The sequence below is a fragment of the Typopeltis vanoorti genome, chromosome 4 (genome assembly GCF_054136105.1).
Source record: "Typopeltis vanoorti isolate ZY-2024b chromosome 4, IOZ_Tvanoo_1.0, whole genome shotgun sequence".
NCBI classification, from domain to species: Eukaryota; Metazoa; Arthropoda; class Arachnida; order Uropygi; family Thelyphonidae; genus Typopeltis; species Typopeltis vanoorti.
In genome coordinates, this window is record NC_143552.1 from 25,448,173 (window position 1) to 25,472,210 (window position 24,038).

At 36.6% G+C, this 24,038-nt stretch overlaps 1 protein-coding gene across 5 annotated transcripts in view; it reads right to left on the reverse strand.

Moving 5' to 3' along the window:
- thoc6 (THO complex subunit 6) overlaps positions 1–24,038 on the reverse strand; it is a 264,436-nt gene that overhangs the window by 97,851 nt on the left and 142,547 nt on the right. For all 5 annotated transcript variants that reach the window (XM_090391702.1, XM_090391706.1, XM_090391703.1 and 2 more), the window contains exon 5: positions 14,812–14,901. In XM_090391702.1, coding sequence (XP_090247828.1) covers positions 14,812–14,901 — 90 coding nt within the window. The remainder of the gene's footprint in view (positions 1–14,811; positions 14,902–24,038) is intronic.

Genomic DNA, 24,038 nt, shown 5'->3' on the forward strand with positions numbered 1-24,038 from the left:
ATTTCAGCTGATAATGTAGATGTTTGCATGGTTGCACTGTTTGCAATACATCCAGGCCAAGCTGCTTTCCAGCAAGCATTTAAAGTTTGTGGTCTTATTTCAGTGATAACAGATGCAACATGATTTATGCAGTCCAAAATAGAAAATTATTTCCAAATGTCAGTTACTGTTAATGATTTCATTTTCTAGTTTATCCAATATAAATCGAAAAGTGTGCTTAAAATAATATTTTTTAAAAGTAGCAATTATGCCTTGATCTAATTGCTGAATAATGCTCGTTGTATTGGGTGGAAAAAACACTACCTGCACATTTGGATCTTCTAAATGCGGATGAGTTGGTGCATTGTCAACAATTAATAAAACTTTAAAATCGAGAGTTTTTTGTTTCATATATGTTCTCACTTCTGGTACAAAGCAATTATTGAACCATTCAGCAGTAAATAAAGCAGTTGTTACCGAGGCCTTTGTATCAGCCATCCAATGTACCGGCAGATGTTTTAGATCTTTGCCTTTTAGAGCACGTAATCTTAGAAATCGATTTACTAGGAGGGGTTTCAACATTAGATCTCCTGATGCATTGCTACAAAGTAACAACGTTACTCGATCTTTGCTTGCTTTAAACCCACTCACTTTTTTCTCAGACTTTGCGATGTAAGTTCGACTAGGCATTTTCTTCCAAAACAATCCTGTTTCATCAGCGTTAAACACTTGATTGGGACAACATACACCATCTTTAGACGAAAATTCTTTATTAGCCTGGGAAGCAGAAGTAGATGGCTCCAATTGCTTCATCTGTTCATATAACTGAACAGCTTTTTGTTTAATTAAATAACCACTTATAGGAATTTCCCTTTGAGTTAATTCTTCAATCCAAATTATGAGCGTTCATTCCGTGTTTTCTAATAAAGCATCTCTTGAATACGATGATAATTTGGCACTTAGTTTTGTGCCAGAAATGACAGATTTTCTTATTGCGACTTCATTCTTTTTAATTGCTCTTATAGTAGATTCGCCTAAATTAAAATGTTTACCAATCACCGTGGATCCCTCTCCTTTTGCTAAGTGATCTAAAATTGCAATTTTCATTTCCAAAGAAATTGCTTTTCTTTGGTGCTTTTTTCCTCCATTGGGCCAAATTAACAATTAATTATATGAATACATTACAAAACAACCAAGGTGTTCCATGAAAACTTCAGGATTTGTGAAGTGTTTCCATCATAGGAAAAGTTTGGAAACGCTGGATTACCCTATTATCGGAATGGATTCTCCTTCTGTTGACATGCGCAGAAGTGTAGAAAGGTCTCATATCCGTGGGCGTGTACTGCATAACTTCAAATCCGCATAAAAAGAGACCCGAGTGTATATTGATAAATATAATTAAATTTTGACCGAGTTTGGACTCCTGGCTTCTTTGTTATTCTGATATAGTGGAGAGAATGCAAAGGACAGCGTTAAAAATGATATCAGAATTGTGGAATACTGATTATGAAGACAGATTGAGAATTTGTAGACTGCAGACACTAGCAAACAGGAGAAAGAGGGATGATATGATTGAGACTTACAAACTTCTGAAAGGGACATACTGGATTTCAGTTGATGGAATTCTTCATTTTATAGAGGATGGGAAAGAGCAGGAAGGCTTCCTTGGAAGCTGAGAATGAATGATGAATGCTGCTAAGAAGGGGGTGAGGGCTAGATTTCTCTCTCATAGGATGGTGCATGATTGGAATGGACTGCCATCGGACGTTGTGTGTGCATGCAGTGTGAATGAATTCAAGTATAAATAATGATAGCTGGTGCATGTAGCATGTGGCCTCCCTCGATGAGTCCCTGACTCCATGTCTCATAATAATAATAATATTAAAACTTTCAACTGTCTATCCAAGATTTGGATTTCCAAAGAGTATACAAGGCAATCACATATAAAATTTCTGCATGTAAGAAGTGACTTGAGAAAAAAAACTTTGGCTTAGTGTTCTGCTTATTTTGTAGCTTGTATAGGGTCGGTCCGAGAGTATCTGATGCCCCTAGGCAAAGAAAATTTAGGTGCCCCTATACATTTTCTCTCTCTATATATTTTGCCATACTCACACAAGCACACCTACACATGTGGATATTTATAAAAATAATATCGTTATGAACATTAAAAAAATTTATTGACGGCTTGACTTAATTCAGTTTATTATTATTAATCAAGGTTTTACTAATCTTTTTCGAAGGTTGTAATTTTTCCCCGAACTATGTAGCAAAATGTGGCGCTCCAAAGTCTTAGCGCCCCTAGGCAACTGACTAGGTTCACCTAATGATAAAACCGGCCCTGAGCTTGTAACATCTGAAAAAAAAACCTTGAAAGTGCAAAATGCAGAATACTTGCCTTCTGTTTAAAAATTGCGGTAGTGCAACATCATTTTCTTTTTTTAAAAAATTTTTTGCTTCCAACTCCTGCATATTATCTGCACATTGCAAATTATCTCCCACAACACTTGGAACAGTTGACTTCATGCAGTATCTGCTGTCATCTACAAGAATCCTGAACTTAAGCATTAAGTCTTTTGGTCCTGATAATATCTTTCACGATTTATGCTTAATAAACAACCATCCCTTATTATCTTTACATTTTTTTCCAAGTTATATAGCTGACTACAACTGGATGGGTCCAGTGGATCACCCCTCAGATATGGAGAGAAGCTGAAAGATAAGCATGGTAACTTGACAAATAAGCAGTCCCCTGACCAACAGCAACAATGCTATCAGGGGTGGTGCAGTAGCCTTTGGCAAAGCCTCTCAAACCAAAATACTACAGAACCCTAGACGACAATGTGATATGGCACCCTATGCCACCACTAAATAAGCATGAAAAAATAATTCCAAGGGGTCTAAATGCTAACAATGATATCCTAGATTCTACAAGAAATGAGCATACACCATCAAAGCAGATATACAGGCTTGAACATAACTTGAGTTAATAAGGTTGATGTTCATACAAAGCAAGCACAAAGTAGACATTGCTGCTCTGCAAGAAACACACTACATCTCACAAGAAAAATATTACCATTCCTAGTTACATCCTTCTCACTGATAAACCTGATGAAAGACATTGCCTGGTAATCTATACAAAAGCAAATCTAGAAAGCATCTCTGGGACATTCACAAAACGACTATCATTACTATCCACCTGCACAACTTCTCAGTCTACAATATACATAAACTTTCTCTACTGACCAAACCCTGCACTTCTCAGCCAGCCCATTCTCACATCATTCTAGGGATTTCAATGCACACAGCATATTATGAGGATACAATAATGATAACAACCCAGGCCTGCAACTGACAGACTGGATGTTAACAAACAATCTCTAACTTCTCCATGACAGTTAGAAACCTGGAACATTTAAATCTGGAAGATTGGGATCACAGAATCCTTGAATTCAGCTTTACTACCACTGACAAGAACTCCTTTCTCACTTCAACCTATCAAGTACTGCCTACTTTTCCCCACAGCCAGTAGAGACTTTATTTAATTACTATATGATTTATAACCCCTAGAATAAATAGCTTTCCAGTACCTTGATGGAATCTCAGGAAAGGAAAATGGCAAAAATTCACTGAATTCAATGAAAACAACATCGACTTAATTCCACCTATAATTGATAATTATGAACAATTCACTAAACATCTTATAGCATCTTGCAACAGACACATTCCAAGAAGATTTAGAAAGAACTATATGGCATACCAATAGTAGTAGTAGTATTTTTGGCAGAATATGAACAACAGAACCACACCACTTCTGTCCTATTAATTCCTTGAATAATGGTAGAAGAGCTTACTGGCAAGAAGAAACGAACAACCTCAACTTTAAGGTTGTTCATTTCAAGTCATAAGGCTTGGTCTGCTTTGTCAACTCAGAGGCAAACCATCACTCCAAACAGAACTAAAGTAAAAGAAAATCAGAACTGTATTGCAGAAATCTTAACACAAAAAAAAGCTAAACCAAAATTCCCTCAGATACCAAAAAAAAAAAGATCCAGTCTTTACAAAAAAGTTTTCTCATCATGACCAACATCTATCTACAGCAAGCTCCACTTCAGTAACTCTAGATGAAACTAATGCAGCCCTCAAACTAACTAAAACAGGTAAATCCCCAGGCACTGATGGTATCCTAGATTTTCTTACTCACCCTGTCCAAAGTGCAAAAACCTGTCAACCTAATTTCTTCTCCTCAGTAATAAACGAACAACTCCCAAAACTTTGGCATGAATCAAAGATAATAGCCTTGCCAAAACTCAAGTCAACCGATGACCCTAATAACCACCACCCTACATCACTGCTGTGCATTCCTTAGAAACGTTTTGAAAGGATTACCATTTCTGGGGATTCTCCAAAAATAGAAGCCATCTTACCCAATAAACAAGGCTGAGTTTAGACTGGCAGAAGCTGGGTAACAAAGGGTTTAAAAACATGTACTGCCTTCATAAACCTAACATCAGCTTATGGCACTGCATGGAAGAAAGGCTTACTGTATAAAACAGCCAAAATAATCAACTGTCAAAAAACTCAGAGTACTAAACAAATGCTCTCTGATAGGAAAATAAAAGTTAATCTGAATTTACAAAAATAAAAAGAATATTTATCCTACAGGATGGACTGTCACAAGGATCCGTTTGTCCCACCTCTATTAAACCTCTACACAAGTGACATGTCTCCAATAGTCAGATGAAAGATTATCTACACTGACAACATAGCAATCACCATCCAAATCAGCATCTTCCAAGGCATTGAGGACACATTGTGTAAAGATCAGAGCTCATGAGCAAAACTACCTTAAAACTTGGGAACCAATGTTCCCCTCTAATGTTTGCTGGCCCATGTGTGAATGAAAAACATTTTGTGTGCATGTTTCCAGTCTCAGACTCAATGTGTGACACATTAAGCTACCTCTTATTTATAATATACAGCAAAAAATAAAATCAAATAAAATGACGAAATTACTTCCATGTTTGTAAACAAAGTTAATGTTTCATTTATCTGAGTTATAAAACAGTAGACTAGCTTTCTCATGCTGACTAGGTATGGTTTATGGTATGCATTTATGCATAAACTAATGAAAAACAAACTAAATTTGCATCTCAACTCAACAGCACGAAACAGTAGTGCTCAAAACCTAAGGATGAACTACAATTTTTACCTGTACATGAAAAAACTTTCATGACTACAGCAAAATGTAGATAAATTTATTGCAGCATAGTAATAATTTATATTACACAAAAAATGTGTTATAAATTTTGTACAAATTAAATTGTGGCAAAAGTTACAAATTTCCTAAGAATGTAGTTAAGGAATTATTGTACAGTAGTTATAGAAAACTATGCAGAGAGAGAGACATTTCAATATGTTCAACATGTTTCAATATGCGATGCATCTCTCAAAATATCATACCAAGCTCAGCACCAAATGATTTAGGAGTTCTTAAGACAAAAAGGCCAACTCCTCCTTCAGAGCATGGATAAGGAGTTGTCTGTTTTCTGGAGGGAAATTTCAAGCAGCAATGCATCTCCATATTGCACCCCAAACGTGTTCTATGAGGTTGAGATCTGGGGAGTATGCTGGCCACTCACAATCGATTAATATCCATAGCTTCCAGAAGTATCTCTAATGCTTGTGTACAATGCGGTGTGGCATTGTCATCCATAAAAATGAATTCTTCACCCACAGCACCAATGAACAACGAATATGACACTGAAGAACTTTGTTACAATATCGTTCACCAGTCATAGTTCCTTTTTTTAGAACTTGTAGCTGTTGTGCGTCCATTAAGCATAATGCCTCCCCACACCATAACCACCATAACTATCCCTTTCAAGAACATTCTCGTGATCGTACCACTTCATGTCAGATTGAGTGCTAGAATCAGAGGAAAGACTAAAACAACTGTCACCTGTAGAAAGTACATTAGCCCATTGGTGTTTTGTCCAATTTTTATGGATACAACGCCACTGAAAACATTCTTTACCATGAGCTGTGGATAAAGGAATGCAGACTACAGGCCTTCAGGCATCTAGCCACAGTTTGTTGAGATATCCAAGTACCTGTGCTTGAATGGAGTTGACTTGCAAGCTGACCTGCCATGCTACATCAATTATGTTTTGCTGTTATAACTAAAAAATTTGTCTTCGTGCTCTGTGGTAGAGTGAGGGCAACCTCTTAGCAAATGTCTGTCTAGCAATATCAATAATTCTGTAGCTTTCTTCAAGCTTTCCAATAATTCTTCCTAGAGTGAAATCATCTAGTTCATGTCTTTGAGACATTACAAGGCATCCAAGTTATCAACTTTATTCATTCACGAAAACAGCTTCCTTCAAAACACAATTCGCTTAGTGTTTAGAATTGTTTTCGCATTTCATCCTGTTGAGTGTTACCATGTGACCCCTTTGCATGCGATTCAAAAATTTGAATGTGTACCAAGCGCGGGCACCTAGTCTTTTTCTTGTGTGTGCAATTAATGTTCAGTGCCTTTCCAAAAACGTTTTTTTTTGAATCAAGTGTGAATAAAACAAACAGGAAATGAAAAACAAATGAAAACCGCTTTACAGTATAATTTACCTACGGATTAGTCCTGCTAATTATACAAATTTTTTTTTACACGGAACTCAACAATTAATCACAAGTTGATTTATGATACATCAAAAAATAAAGAACTATTTTAGGTATATTTTGGTAAATTTTAATCAAAAATTACAGGGATATAATCGGGTACAGGATACAATTTCAGAATTTATTTGTTCGTTTCCGGGAAGATCTGAAGGAACCCGAACAGAAGATGACATACATTCATAATTATATATACCATTCTGTACCATTCATTGTTCATTTAAACTCTTATCTCATATTTTTTTGACATCTTTTAGGCGCCTTTTCTCCTGTGGCACCTGTGTATATATTGCACATGCCACCAGCCAGGCCTGTGTGTACCTTCTTTCTACTCGAAATCATCATCTTGTATAACTGATGATTTTGAGTAGAAAGAAGGTATTGTCTGAATTTGCAGTTGAAATCTTAAGAAATAGTGTTTGTACTTAGGTTTTGGATACCAGTGTACTATTATGTACCTGGCAAATTAATAAGTACTGTGAAAATTTTGCTTCCCTAAAAATTCAACCTGAATAGACATATTCAACCAGAATAAGACTATATTTTTAAACTTTTATGTGACCTGCCTTATGTGTCAACTTCAAAACATTAGGCAAATTTGAACATGCCTTGACATGATATTAATTTATTTAAAAAATGAAATTAAGTTTGAAAAAAAAACAAAAAAACTGAATACTCTTGAAAAAGTTGAAAACTATACTAATCAGGAGAGTGAGAGAATGGGTAAAAACTTAGAACTTGCAGATATACACTTGTATATTCTATTCATGAAGTACTCTTTGCCATCCTATTTAATAAGTTTAGTTGAGGAATATATATATATATGAAGGAGGTATTATTGTGTGTGAGTGTGTGTGGGGGGGGGGGGGGAGGTAGTAATACGATTTCCAGACAATACTGGAAAAAATATTTTTCTAATGCATTTTCTAAAAATTAGACGTACAAGATTTTTCATTCAACATTCCTATTCCTGTGTTATGCTGGTCTTATGCAAAAAAAAAAAGTTCAGTCTTCTCAAACCCATTCACAGTACTGTAATACTATTAATTTCAACAACTTTATATTTGAGACTGTAAATGAAATTTTACAAAATCAACTTTGATATTACCAAAATTTGTTACTCAGAGATTAAAGGTGAAATAAAAAGTTTTACTTTTAATATCTACTAAGGTAGAAGTGGAGGAATTTTTTGAGGCTTTAGAAAAAGCAACTGACACAATGAAAAAGGAAAAGTTGGTCCTTGTTGGGGATCTAAATAGCAGAGTAGGAAATGTTTGTGAGAAATATAAAAATATTTTGGGAAAATTTGGAGAAAAGAGCAAAGCTAATAATAATGGCAAATATCTGTTGGATTTCTGCTCAGGACATGGACTGGTTATTACTAACACCGTGTTCCAACATAAAAATGTGCACAAATTCCCATGGAGAGAAGAGGCTAGGAATAAGAAAAGTCTCATTGACTATGTTATTGTTGATAGTGATGTTTTCTCCCTGGTGCAGGACACCAGAGTGTACAGAGGATTTGAAATTGGAAGTGATCACTATTTAGTCTTGAGCAGAATAAAACTGAATTTCATATTGAAAAGAATAACATGTAAGAAAGTCTTAAAGCGAATAAAAGTTGAGCAGCTCTCAGATGTGAACTGTAGACTAAAATACAGAAAGATTATTGGAAAGAAAATGAAAGAGTTTGAGAACAGGAATCAAACCTTGGAGATTCAGTGGCAAACTCTGAAGAAAACATTGATTGATTCTGCCAGAGAGGCATGTGGTGAGGTTGTGTGCAAGGATAAAAAAATCAGAACTCCCTGGTGGACACAGGAAGTTAAAGAGGCAGTGAAGGAAAAGAAGAAAGCATATCAAAAGTTCATGGCAAATAAGTCAGCTTTTACTCTTACAGAATACAGAGACAAATGTAAGAAAGCTAAACAGTGTGTAAAACTAGCTAAACAAAAGTCATAGGAGGACTTTGGCAAGAATACAGAAAATAAATATCAAGAAGGTGGCAAAATATTCTGGAGGTTGTGAAGAAGCTTAGGAATGGAGGAAAGAATGCTGTAAAAGGAGTTAGAGATGATAAAGGTGACATGAAAACAGGAGAAAAAGATATCCTTGAAGTATGGAGTAATTACTTTGAAAAACTGCTAAATGAAACAAGCAGTGATGACAGCACAGTGATAAAAAACACTGACCAGGCATGCAGTCAGGAATACATATCCATACTTGAAGTAGAAAAAGCCATCAAAGGCTTGAAATGTGGAAAGGCAGCAGGAGTAGATGATATTCGACAAGAAATGCTGAAGTATGGTGGTATAAAAGTCTTACAGTGGCTGCACTGCATAGTTCAGAAAGCGTGGACTGATGGACGAATTCCCGATAATTGGAGTAGAGCTCTCATAGTACCCATATATAAAAAGGGAAATAAAACTGAATGTGAGAATTACAGAGGTATTTCCCTACTGAGTGTTCCTGGCAAGATCTATGCAAGTATACTTGAGAAACGGTTGAGAAGAATTGTGGAAGAAAAGCTTAGTGAAGAACAATTCGCTTAGTGTTTAGAATTGTTTTCGCATTTCATCCTGTTGAGTGTTACCATGTGACCCCTTTGCATGCAATTCAAAAATTTGAATGTGTACCAAGCGCGGGCACCTAGTCTTTTTCTTGTGTGTGCAATTAATGTTCAGTGCCTTTCCAAAAACGTTTTTTTTTGAATCAAGTGTGAATAAAACAAACAGGAAATGAAAAACAAATGAAAACCGCTTTACAGTATAATTTACCTACGGATTAGTCCTGCTAATTATACAAATTTTTTTTTACACGGAACTCAACAATTAATCACAAGTTGATTTATGATACATCAAAAAATAAAGAACTATTTTAGGTATATTTTGGTAAATTTTAATCAAAAATTACAGGGATATAATCGGGTACAGGGTACGGCTGGATTCAGGTCAGATAGAGGCTGTCAGGACCACATCTTTACTTTACGACAAATAGTGGAGAAATCATGGGAATATAACAAAGATCCGTATTTAAGTTTTGTCCATCTGGAAAAGGCATATGACAAGGTGCAAGCGAGAAGCTATTCAATGTGCTACAGTTACATTTTGTCAATGGGGCATTATATCAAGCAATACTTTGTCTTTATTTGAGTTGTAAGTCAGCAGTTAGAATTGAAGGAAGTACAGGAAGATGGTTTAATGTTAAATCTGGTGTGAGACAAGGATGTACATTATCCCCTCTGTTATTCATTATCTATATGGATTACATTATGGTATTAAACGTGATATCAAAATTGGAGCTTGTTAATGTCAGCTCATTGCTTTATGCGAATGATGTTATACTTCTAAATAAATCCGCTACAAGTCTGCAAGATTCTCTGACTAAATTGAATAGCTGTTGTAATAGATATGGCAGGAAGGTCAGCAATAAAAAGACAAAGACAATGAAAATAGGCAGAATCATTGAAAATGTCAACTGTGTTGTGAATGGAGAACCTGTGGAACAAGTAAAACATTTCAGTTACTTAGGCACGATTTTTAGTGAAGATGGTAAATTAAATATAGAAATAGACAACAGAATCAGCAAAGCTGGTATGGTGGGAAGTCAATTGAATAAATTCATATGGAATAAGAGAGAAATTAGTCGGAACACTAAATTAGCTGTATACAAGACAGTGTTCAAACCAGTTTTAACTTATGGATCTGAGAGCTGGGTCAGAAGTAAAACACTTGACCAAAGACTAGAGACCGCAGATATGAGAGTCCTGAGAAAGATTAGAGGCGTGAACAGATGGCATCAATGGCAATATCATATTAAAAACGAGGATATTAGGAAAGAACTTGACATTGTCAGCATCCAGGAATGCGTTAGCAGAGCTAATCTCGGGTGGTATGGTCACTTAAATAGAATGGGAGAGGAAAGATTAGCAAAACAAGTGTTCTCTGCCAGGTTGGCAGGAAAATGACCCATAGGAAGACCAAGATATAGGTGGATTGATGCGGTACAAAGTGCCTTAGACGATAGAAATATAAGATCTGATAATGTTGGAGTCTTGACAAGTAACAGACTGATTTGGAGGAAAATTGTAGATAGGAAGTTAGTAATGATGTAAATTTTCCATGTAGTACTGTCATATCCTGTACACCCCTTGAGGGTACATGGCAGGAATTTGATGATGACTTTTAATAAAGATGTTTCAATTCTTATCATAAGCTTCTCTACCGAAGTTACTATTATTATTACTACCCCAAAACCTAATGGAGTCAAAGACTCATCTGGAAGGTCCTTTTATCACACACACATCTCATCATACTGTGTCTTAAACACACTCAAACTCCTTGCAGACACCACACTTTCATGCAAGGCATTCCAATCATTCATAACTCTGCACGAAAAAACCTGCCTCTCACTTCTCTAATCACACCCTCTTTATACAGTTTCCAGGGATGACCTCTGGTTCTCCCCCTGATCTCCCGCTATTCTCTATAGAACTTCTCAACCATTGATCTTATAACAACCCCTTACCAACTTGTAGGTCACTATCATATCTCCCTTCTTCATCAGACTCTGCAAATTACATCTTCTCAATCTTTCCTCATACTCAACATTATAGAGGTCAGAAATTAAAACTACCTTAGTCAGTCACCTTTAGACCCTTTCCAACATCTCCCTTCTAAAAAACCGGTCACCAAATCTGGGCACAATAGTCAATGTGTGGCCTAATCAAAGCCTATACAACGGAACAAGAATCTCCCTACTTCTACACGTCAGTGTCCTCTGCATCATTCCCAGAAGCCTTTGTGTTGTCTTCACAATTTTGGCGATGTGTCCCCTAAATTTTAGATCCTTATCCACTATCACCCCGAGATCTCTTATTTCCTCTACCTCCAACAATATATTCTCACCAAGCATAAATTTTGCATCTCATCTTTGTTTTTCAAATTTTAAAACCTTGCATTTTGCAACATTGAACTCACACCCCCATTTCCGTGCCCAATCACTCAATTTATTCAGGTCGTCTTTCAAGCCCACAACATCTTCACTACTCGTTATGGTTTGTCCCAACTTTGCATCATCTGCAAACAACTGAATATCTCCATCCAAATCTTTGCCAATATCATTAATATACAAGTTAAATAATAACGGCCCTAAAACAGACCCCTGAGGCACTCCACTAGTGACTTTCCTTTACCTGGATATCGCACCCCCATACACAACTTGTTGATACCTATCAGATAGCCAGTCTCCAATCCAATGCAGCAATCTAATATCCAACCCCACTTGCTCTAGTTTGACTGTCAACTTATCATGAGGTACTCTATCAAAAGCTTTTGCAAAATTCAAGTATATTACTATGTATCCTTCTCCTCTGTCCAAGGAAGCAGTCACTTTATTGTAATAAGTAAGTAGATTACTAAAACATGACCTCCCTTTAGGCAAATCCATGCTGTCCATCAAAGTTTATACCATTGTTGTCAACCCAACTCTGGATCCTAGTTCTCACAAGCTTCTCCAACAACTTAACCACAACACCTGACACACAGATAGGCCTATAGTTTGACGCTTGAGTTCGATCACCTCCTTTATGAAGTGGCACAATCTTGCCCTCCTTCCGCTCTTTAGGAACTTGGCCAAGTGCAAGACTCGTATTAAAAAAATATGTCAAGGCAGGTGTGAACTCTCTGGCACATTCCTTCAGAATACACGGTGATATATTATCAAGTACCACAGCCTTATTTACATCTAGTTTACTCAACTCCCCAAACACCTCTTGCTCACTTACAGTCAGTCTCTCCTCCCCATCATCAACTGCTCTCAATCTCTCCATGAAGTCACATTCACAAGGCTGAAAGATCTTTATGAACTGCTCATTAAGTATCTCCACCACACATTCTGCAACAGCTTTTGTGTTGTCTTCACAATTTTGGCGATGTGTCCCCTAAATTTTAGATCCTTATCCACTATCACCCCGAGATCTCTTATTTCCTCTACCTCCAACAATATATTCTCACCAAGCATATACCATTTCCTCCAATCAATGTCATCCTTCCATAATCATTCTTTCTTTTGCTGGCTATATATCGAAAGAACTCCTTAGGATTCTTTTTGGCTTCTACCTGCTGTTCATACCTCTCTTTAGCTACTCTCACCAACCAAGTCACCCTCCTTGCCTGGTCTTTGTAGACCTCATGAAATTGGTTATTTCGACTTCTCTTATGCTGCCTCCCAAAATGCCCTTTTTCTCTGTATTGCATGCTTAATCTCTTTATTCATCTATCTCACATCTACCTTATTTAACCTTCTCACCCTTGGAATACATTTAGACATTGCATCTACTAAACAGTTTTTGAAAATCCCCCAAGCTACATTGATCTATTTTCCAGCTAACTCCTCATTCCACGCTACACCTGCAAGCTGTCTCCTGAGCTCTTCATAATCACCCCCCTTGTAGTTCCACATATACCCTTTTCTCACAGGGGGTCCTTGCACTGCTTGCAACAACCCAGGTAATCACCTCATGGTCACTCTCACCAATTGGTGGATGATTTGACACCTCATTTATAATTACATCCTCTGATGAGATGACCAAATCCAAGACCCTCAATCCTCGTGTGCCCTCTGTTACATACTGTCTGAGGTAGTTATCCCTCAAAAACTCATTTTCTTTACTTCCAGTTGCTATCTCATCATTCCAGTCTATATTGCCATAATTAAAAACACCCATAATGATCACCCTTTTCTTATTTGCTTGGCTAATTTGACTATACATTTCACTATCACCACCATCCACATTACCAGGTCTATAACAGCATCCCACCAAGTATTTGATTCTATTCACCTCTATCTCACACCATACTGCCTCAAAACTACTGGCCCTATTTCCCTCTTGCATCTCTACTTTGTATGGACATAACTCTTTCTCTATCATCAATAGCACTCCCCCCCCACCTTTTTACCCCTTCTATCCTCACGAAACATATCATATCCTTCCATCTCTATTCCTGTCAGGATGTCGTCCTCTTCCAACCATGCCTCACTTATTCCGACAATCTTTGGGTGAACAGATGCAATTAGTGCAACCATTTCATCTGCCTTGTTTCTTATACTTTTAGCATTGATATACAAACACAACAGCTCATTTCTGGATCTACAGCTTGTTCCACTGATACCACTCACTTGATGTGATCTCTCCATGCTAGACTGGGACCATTTCCCTTTCTGCTTCTTCATTTTAGAACCCTTTGCAATTTCAACTGTTTCCTCTTGATCCCTGGTCATCCCATTCCTTTCCTGCCTATACATGCTCTCACCTCCTCTTGGAGCATCCATCTTTCTCACGCTATGTACCCCTGTCCACCCTGAGCCTCCCTGTTTCCCTGCTCCTCTTGCACACCCATTCTCTCATTTTCTATACTCATACCACTCACTTCCCCATTCATATCCACTTCTTCAATCTCATCTGTCTTACTCTCCTGCTCTTCCACATCACATCCCACTCGATCTGATTCATTCTCTCTATTCACTTCTCTACCTTCCAGCAGCAGTCTCTCCAAGCGACTCACACTATAACCACTCAAATGCAGTCCATCGCTCCCATACAGCTCACTTCGTCCCTCAAACTCATTCCACACATTAACAAACCGTACTCCCATCTCCTCACACATTTCAGCCAACATATCATTCATAATCCTTGCTCTCTGCTTCATTTCACCACAGTCATACACACTGTGGGGAAATGAAGTGAAATGTGGTGAAACTAGGCAACACACTGACTACCCTTCCTGTCACAGTGTTCTCTTTAATCCTTCCAAGCAGCCTCCTGATATACATTCTGACATGCTCTTTTTTCTCTCTCAAATCATTTGTATGAATTAATACTATTAACTCTTTTGCTCGCTCCTGCCTCATATCCAATGCCTCAATCACTGTACTCATTTTGCCGCCTGGAAAACATACCTTGTGCAGTCTATCCTGTAGCACACCTTTAATAGTGGAATCGCCATACAACGCCACTCGCTCATCTTTCATTAAATTTACCAATCATATTATTATTATAGTCTAAGTGAAATAAAAATCAAAATCTAAAATGAACAGATTAATCTAAACTAATTAAGATTAAACTAATTATTCTAAAAAAAAAAATGTTAATTTTCTTACCCTTGAGGAACCGCAAAAGACCATGCAATCTTTGATTCTTTCTTCTTAATATCATTCCAGTTCCAGGCAATTATTTCACCAATACCTCCACTAATAAAAGAAACCAAACATCTTATTACCTTATTTGCATAATGGAAGAGGAGCGGGGGGGGGAAAGGGTTATATGAAACTCCTGCAAGCAGCAGTTTCATATAACCCTTCATTCTTTAGACACAAGTATTCTTCATAAAAGAGTACTGTATCTTTCCATAACCATAAATATGTGCAAATATCAATTTCAGAGCAAATTGAATTAAGCACTGCAATAAGTTTCAAAACCTCAGTATTTTCAGTGCTAGATGTGCAAAGCATATAACTAACAGTGAAATAATTTGTCATTACATGACAATATCAGTATTTTCCAAAACATATTTCTGTGCAAGAAATGCCAATCTTGACAATGCTGAGAATTTTTAAAGATACTTTGTGACAAAATGACCAATGCCAGTATTAGCATTTCTTGCATAAAAATATGTTTTGCAAAAGTGATATTTGCAAGTAATGATGTAATTTTTTTTCACTCCATTAGATTTTGACTTTGGCATTCTTTCTCAGCAATGCTCAATTAAGTATTCGGTTAACTACTATTATTATTATTATTATTGTACCCTCCATGGAGTTGGTTGACTCATCATGGGAGGTTCATACAACTGACAATATATTTATCATAATGAATCTTAAAATCCTTAACACTCCATGAATTAAAAACACATTCTGTTAATTCGTTCCTTTCACTGACAATTCTACATTAAAAAATCTACTCCTCACACCCCTCTTTACCACACTCCTACATAACTTCCAGGGATGGCCTCTGGTTTTTTTTCCTCTTGCCTTCTACTCTTTTTATAGTCCCATCTGGATTAATCCAATAAAACCCTCTCACTAACTGATTTCTCTATAATATCTCCTCTTTCCCTCCTATATACCAACTCTACAATCTACATTTCTTCAACCTCTCTGAATAGCCAGCATTCCAAAGTCCTGATATTGTCTTAATCACTCATCTCTAGACCCTCTCCAATGTTTCCATATCACACTGAAAACCAGGTGACCAAATTTAAACACAATAGTCCAAGTGTGGTCTGATCAGTGCTTTATACAGTGGCACAACCACTTCCTTATCCCTACATGTTAGAGTACTTGCAGCACTATGATGTGCAGTATTTACAACACTTGCAATATGCCCTCTAAACTTCAGTCTACTGTCAACCATCACTTCCAGTTCTTGAATTTCATCCACTTTCTGCAGTGTAGTGCCATCAATATACACAACCTTATATTTTTCTACACTCCAAAATGCAATACAATGCACTTATTAATATTAAAAATACCACTGCATTCTTGTGTCTAAGTCTATTCAAATCTTCCTGAAGAGAATTAACATCAGCAGTGTTACTTATAATTCTTCCCAATTTTGCATCATAAGCAAACAACCAAAGATCCCAGTCAGTCGACATGATATATCATTTACAAACAAGTTAAAAAAAACAGGGGCCCAAGAACAAAATCCTGGGGCAACAGCACTGGTTACTCTCCTTTTTTGAGAGTAACCCGCTAGATCATACACAACTTGCTGGCATCATTCAGAAAACCAATTTCTAATCCATCTAACCAATATATTACTATCTATTCCCATCCTCTGCAGCTTGTACACCAACTTATCATGTGGTAAGCTACCAAACACTTTTGCAAAGTCCAAGAATATTACTGTATATGATTCTCCCTTATCTAACACACTCGTTACCTTATCATAAAATGCAAGTATATTGCTAAAACAAGACCTAACTTTACAAATCCATACTGACTATCATAAAGAATGCTATGTCCATCAACCCAATCCCTGTATTCTATTCCTACCGAATCGCTCCAACACCTTGACTACATAGCAATTATACATACTAGTCTATAATTGGAAACTTCTGTCCTAGACCATGCTTATGGAGTGGTACTATTTTGCTTTCTTTCCAGTCCTTAGGAACTCTATCCACTGCAAGACTTTCAGTAAATAACCAGGTTAAGGGCACAGCTAATTGTTGTGCATTCCTTAAGAATATGTGGTGATATGTCATCCATTTCCACAGCCTTATTAACAACTAACCCAACCAAGACCTGATACACCTCTGATTCTTTCACTTCCAATTCTCCTAATACTTGCCTACCTTCTATATATTGCACCACATTGTTTATACTAGTATGATATATGCTGATAAAGTGCTTGTTCAATAATTCCACTATATCGTTTGTAATTGTTATTCTGCTGCCATGACTATCCCCAGTGTCAATTTGCCATAATTATTCTTTCTCTTGCTTGCCATTATTACACAGAGGTGTGTAATAATAATAATAATATAGCAGAAAAATTCCCATGAGTTAACCTTGGCCTGACCAGCCAATCTACTCTCATACTGCACCTTTTCTTTCTTTACCATGCTCGTCACCTTCCTAGCCTGAATTTTACTCTTCGTGGATCTGATCACCAACTGTCTCGTACCTCCTTCATAGCATTTTCTTTTCCTCATGTTGGAGGTTTAATGGAATATTTTCAGCACTGGGAAAGGATTAAAAATAATTTCAATGCTCCAATATTTTGTCTCAGTCACTGAGACATCTTCAGGGATTACAAATAATGGAGCATGGTGGTTTTTCTCCAGGAGATCCTGTAGGTTATATCCAAAACATGGTCTGCAAGGCCAAATATGTTTTAGACAACCCACAGGATCTCCTGGAGAAAAACCACCATGATCCACTATAGTAAAATAAAAACAAGACTGTTTTTAGCATCTGCAGCAGCACTTAGCAAATCAACCAAATTTAAATAAATATGATTGCATAAAACTTCCCAACATTTGGGAAACATTAATAATCAGATATCCCATGTAACATCCCAGGCCACCTACAAATGCCCATACAAGATACATCACCTAGATAGGACTTTAGAGTTGCCCATGAATTTCCCTTTGTATGGTATTTTATTTGAGTGTGTTGTTACAAAAGTTATTTTTAATCCCTGAAGATGTCTCACTGACTGAGACGAAATATTGGAAGTATTAAAATTATTTTCAATTCTTTCCCCGTGTGAAAATATTCCATTAAACCTCCAACATGATGTCCTCACACTACTCAAGCCTCACCGCACGCATTTTCTTTTCCAACACAGCTTGCTTGATTTCACTCCTACTCTATTTATGCGGTTAATCCTTGTTATGCCATTATACATTGCTTGTGTCAGATACTGCCTTGTGAATTTCCATGCACTGCCAACATCTTTTCTGCTCAGCTCATCTACCCAACATACTGATGCTAACTGACTACAGAGCTTCCTATAATCACTGTTTTATACTTCCACATATATCCATTTTGGCAGTAACCTTTTCTTGTTTCACCACTTCCCAAACAACTACATCTTGTGAAGTTATCACCAAATCCAAAACAACTAGTTTCTTCAGCCATATGCTGCTTAAGATATTTATTTCTCAGAAACTCAACAAACTCATTATCCTTGTTCCCGTACACTACCTTCTCCTTTCATTCTACATTCCTGTAATTAAAGTCTCTGATCAGGATCGCCTTCTCTTTACATGCCCAACCAAATTTGCCTAAACATTTCACAACCAGTATTCTCTACATTCTCTGGCCTATAACAGCATCCAGTCAGATATACTAGCCTGTTCATTTCAACTTCACACCACTCAGATCCAAAATTTGTGCATGCACTATCAACGTTCACAATTTCTGGACACAATTCCTCTGCAATCATTAACAGCACTCCCCCTCTTCTTTTTACATTTCTATCCTTCTGGAAAATCACATATCCTTCCATTTCTATTCCAGACATTACATCCTCCTCAGATAGCCAAGATTCACTTATTCCAATTATCTTTGGGCATACTGACTCAATCAATGCAACCAGCACCAACATTCTCTATTCTAGGTGCTATACCACACTTCTCTCTTTTGTCTGACCACTCCCATTTCCCTGATTATGACTCTGATTTCCATTTCTACCTGTCTCATCCTCACCTTTATGCATTCCATCACCTTGTGCTGATGCAACTGCATCTTCAACCTTGTATGCATCTTCCTCCTGCCATACAACCTGTTTAGTTGTGCTATCCTGATTCACAATTAGACTCTGAGTCAATTAAATCTCGTCTTTGTGTCTTCTCAGAAAACAATAGCCTTTTTAAATGCCCAACTCATTCAAATTACAATAGTACTATTATTTGAAATTCTGTATAGAAGGAAAGAAGAAGCAAATCAAACTCACAAATAAAATAAAAGATAATAATAAATAGGAAAAGAATGTTCAACAATCTGCAAAAGTTGAACTATGTGTCACAACTTCAGGTAAATGTACATTAGCCAAATAACTTAAGCCACCTTGCTCATGTAGATGACAATGTTATGAAAAGTTTAGCGAGAAAGACCAAAATAATAAATGTTGGCTAATGCTCAGGATCAATTTATAACTAATGGAATAGAGGAATGTGATAAACCAGTAGAGGGTCAGAAATCCAAATAAAGTTTAAAGTCAATTTTTTATTTTATAAAAAGATCAAGGATGTCAGGGGAGCTTTAGCAGAAGAAAGAGGTGAAAGAACTGATTGTTTTAGCAGGCACCAATGATTTGTAAAACTCGTTCCTATCAAAATTATTAAACATGCAACAAAAGATTATATGAAAATTGCTGGAAGAAGTGACTAATAGAAAAGGGGGAAAGTACAGATTGCGAGTCTGCAGTCTTGGCATGATACAACAGAATTGAGAAGAAGGGTCATGATTGTTCACGAGTCAATGAGAAGATTGTGCAGGAGGAATGGAATGCAGTTTATAGATGTACTGAGTGAATTTGATGGATAAAAGAACTTGTACATGCCCGATGGACTCTGTTTGAATATTTTTGGAGTATGATGTTTGGAGAAAGTATTGTTCAGTGAGAGGTTGAAAGAGTGCAAAATTCAGGGAAACTATATAGGGGGGAGATGCAATCAGCATGTGTCTAGCCACCCCTGAGACAAATAAATGTGAATGCAGAAATAATGACTGGGTGGGTGCAGTTAACCAGATTTTAAATCTGAATGTGTTGGCAGTGGGCCCAAAGGGATGTTGAAATCAATGTACATGAATCTCAGAAGTATCAGAAATAAAGAATAGTTTTTGGCATTGTCAGAGCTCCACTTGGCCAAAAAGTATTGGCATCAACAAGACCTAGTTTACAGAAAATGATATGGTTACAGAGATAGAACATAAGTGATATTGTATTTTCATCAGACAGGATGGAGAGAATAGCACAGGAGGAGGGGGGGGCATTATTAATGATAGCTAAATAACTTCAACTAACAAAAATAGAAGTTAAGGAGTATTTTGGATCTGAAGGAGATGGTTAATTTGAGGATATCTGGTGTGAGATAGAGGTCAATAGGACAAAATATATTACTGGTTGCTGCTATAGACCTGGGGTTCCAGAGGAAGATGTGGATGTCATGCATTTTGGCAGATTAGCAGAAAAAGCACAGGCTGAGCAGTTATCATGGGGGACTTAAAGTATGGGGATATAGATTAGGAGGAAGAAAGAGCACATATCAAGATAGAAATGGAATTTATACAGTTATTAAGGGATAATTACCTCAAACAGTATGTGATAGAGAGGACTAAGGGGTTTGAGAGCTGGATCTTGTAATAGCATCTGAAGATCTCTCCATAACTATAGCAACTGTAACAGTAATCAGGGAAAGTGATCATGATGTCATGTTCTAGGAGGTTGCTCAATATGTTGAATTCTCAGTCAAGAAAGGGTTTATGTGGAGCAACAAAGCATGCGATTATAACAATCTTAGATGGCAGTTTAGAAAAGGAAAGAATGTCAGAAGTGCATGGCAAGTGGTCAGAGATCATTTGAGAGAGAGAGAGACAGTATCAGACTGCATACCTAAGGGCAGGAGAATAAAACTGGGTAGAGGTTAATGAAATGGATAAGTAGAAATATAAAGCAGAAACTGCTAAAAAAGAAAACACTGTGAAGGGAATATAAACAAAAAGGCTATTAGGATGCTCATGAGAAATACAAGCACATGCAAGAAGGGTGACAGGCAAAATAAGATCATGAGAGAAAATCAGCTAGAGGCCAGAGCAAACCCAAAAGTTTTTTTGCTACGTAGCAAGTCAAAGAAAGAATCATTATTGAAGGGCAACTTTACTTAGCTCCAATGGTAGAAAAGTGACAGAAGAGGAAGAAACAACTGAGCTAGTAAGCCATCACTTTGCAATGATGTGTCATCTAGCTCGAGATTTTGCAGTTACTGATGTGAAAATTAAGGTAGATGAACTGGAAGTGCTCAGCATATTGAAAAATAACAAAATGAATACAGCAGTTGGATTGGATAGCATGTCAGCCTGTGTGCAAGAGAACTGGCACTGCCTTGGACAAAGTTGCTGAATTTAATTTCTAAGATCTGACAAGGTTCCAAGGGAGCGAAAAGAGGGAAAGATAGTTCAATTACATAAAGCTAGCTCCACGACAGAAAAAGCAAATTACAGATCAATTAGTATCTCATTTTATAATAGAGTGACAGTAGAATTAGATAAGGGAAAAATAAGTCCCGCATCATCATGAATACAACATGATGATGCTGGACTTTGCAAAAGCATTTGACAGAATACTACAGAAAACTATTACATAAGTTAGAGCAAATGGGAACGGATATGAAGCCAGTGGAATAGACAGGAAGTTGACAGACAATAGAGAACATATCGCTTATTAGCTCAACAGAAATATGTTGAGCTAATAAGCAATCACTTTGCAAGGATGTATCTTCCAGTTGGAGATTTTTCAGTTACTGATGTGACAGAGGCTAATGTGAGAAATGAGACAGACAAACTGGAAGTGCTCATATTGAAAAATATCAATATGAATACAGTATGAAGGATATGAAGTTGGTGGCATGGATAAGGTAGAGGTGGCTGACAGACATAAAAGTGTGTACGGTGAAATGGAATCAAGATGAATGAAGGCGACTAGTGCAGTCCCCGTCCCTGGTCCTAAGAGTCCCTTAATGAAATAGGTAATGTTTTAAGGAGTGGAAATATTCAGTTTTTTGCTGAAGATGCAAAACTAGGGAGGAGGATAATAGCTGATAAAGCTGATGTATATATCCTGGATGATTTAAATATTTGGTAGTGTGGGCAGAGAACAATGGTTATCAATTTAACATTGCAAAATGTAAGGTAATGCACTTTGGAATGAAAAGATTACATACTTGTATCATACTAGTAGTACTGGATTGCAATGTTTAATTGTCTATTTTGCAGTGTTTGTGTGTCGAACATGTTGTATATACACTTGATATATTCTTACAGATGCACTTTACTGTTTTCACACCTGAGTTCATTGCTATTTGAATCTAAGAAATGAAAACTCAAAACCAAATAAAAACTATATTTCATGAAACTACATAAAACTATATACATGGTAAATAAAATTAAAAATTGAATCCAAGGCCTTCTAAAATAAAACTATACTTAGATCTTTATCTTCAGTGATAAAGTCATTCTCTCACTGATTCATTCTATTAGTGGTTTGTTTAACACATACCTAATCAGTCTACTAGACTGAAACATTGTTTTTCACAAAATTCCTTTAAAAAAAACAAATGTTCATTTGAATCAGGTCTTTATCAGGCTTCATCTCAAAATAAAACTTCTCCTTAACTTCCATGGGACTATGCAGTGTTTGCTTATTTAATATATATTCCTCCATTCATCCTCACTGTTTCACTGAGTATAATTATTCTTACTTCAGGCAATTTAATCAGGAAGCACAAATCAAAAATTCATTACCAGAGAAAATCAGCTTCTTTTACTACTTTATAAACAAAATGTATCAAAGTAAGCCTCTTCTTTAATGTCACTTTACAGTTTCGGATTTTTCTAATTTCATCACTTGTTTCGAGAAAATAACTGATATGATCAGTGGTCCTTGAGAACAGAAAACAAATGTTTCCATTTTATGTTGTTCCTTTGAATATTGAAATACAATGTCTACATAATACCTCCTTTTATTACTATTCACTTGAGTCAAAACTTTCTAAAAACTAAATTCTCTGGTCTGTGTTCTCAAACTTCAATTCTCTCTATTTTTGTTTTCCATCATTATCCCAGTACTGAATGCTCTCTCTGTCAGCTGTCAATCACCCATTAACCTCCTTGGTGAACATGCACACTTGTTCAACTAAGCAGTGAGCAAGAAGTCAGTAATGGCTGACAGTTATCATTAGTGAAAGGAGAATATCTTTACAACAAACAACATATATCACTGTACACTCAAAAATTATGAATTAAAGAACTATTGAAATTATTACATCTATTAGATATCTGGTAAGCACAATAATCTCAAATATTTAACATTTTTTAACATAAATATCAATTTCTCATCAGACACATCAAAAGTGCTGATCATACATGGTTACAAAACCAAAATTAATAAAAAAAATTAAAAAAAATGAAATAGAGAAGCAGTAAATTATAAATTATGATTATTTTTACAGCAGGAAATTGATGAGTCTAAAGATATGGGAGTGGTGGAGGACAGAGATTTGAAGTCCAGAAGGCATATGGCAAAAGTTGGCAAATTACTCAAAGGAGTTTGAATGTTGAACAACGCACTGGCAACTAAAGATAGAATGGTTAGTATCCCTCTTTATAAGGCTATGATTCAACTGCATCATAACTACTGTGCACAGATTTGGTAACTTGAGGTTTACTGGGAACACAAAGGGGTGGTCGAGAAAATTCAGAGACGAGTGACCAAGCTAGTGCACATTGGTGGAATGCTCCCTATGAGGATAGACCGAAGATTGTGTGGACTGCAAAGTTTAGTTGACATATGAAGGAGAGGAAGCATGATAGAAACATAAGTTAAAGTCATTCTACAAGTTTGACACAAAATAATTTTTTCGATGCATGTGTAGGAGAGAAGAAAAGTCACTCCCTAGAAGTTGTGTAAAAGTGTCCTTAGTAAAGCAGTGTGTGTGCAGACTAGATTTTTTGCTTAGAGAGTGGTGAATGAATGAAATGGATTGTTGTGATTTCATGGACAAGGAATGAATTCATGGAAAGGTATGATAGGTACTCCATAAATAATGGTGGGTCTGCTATGACGAGCCTTGACTCCATGGAGATACCCAAATAAA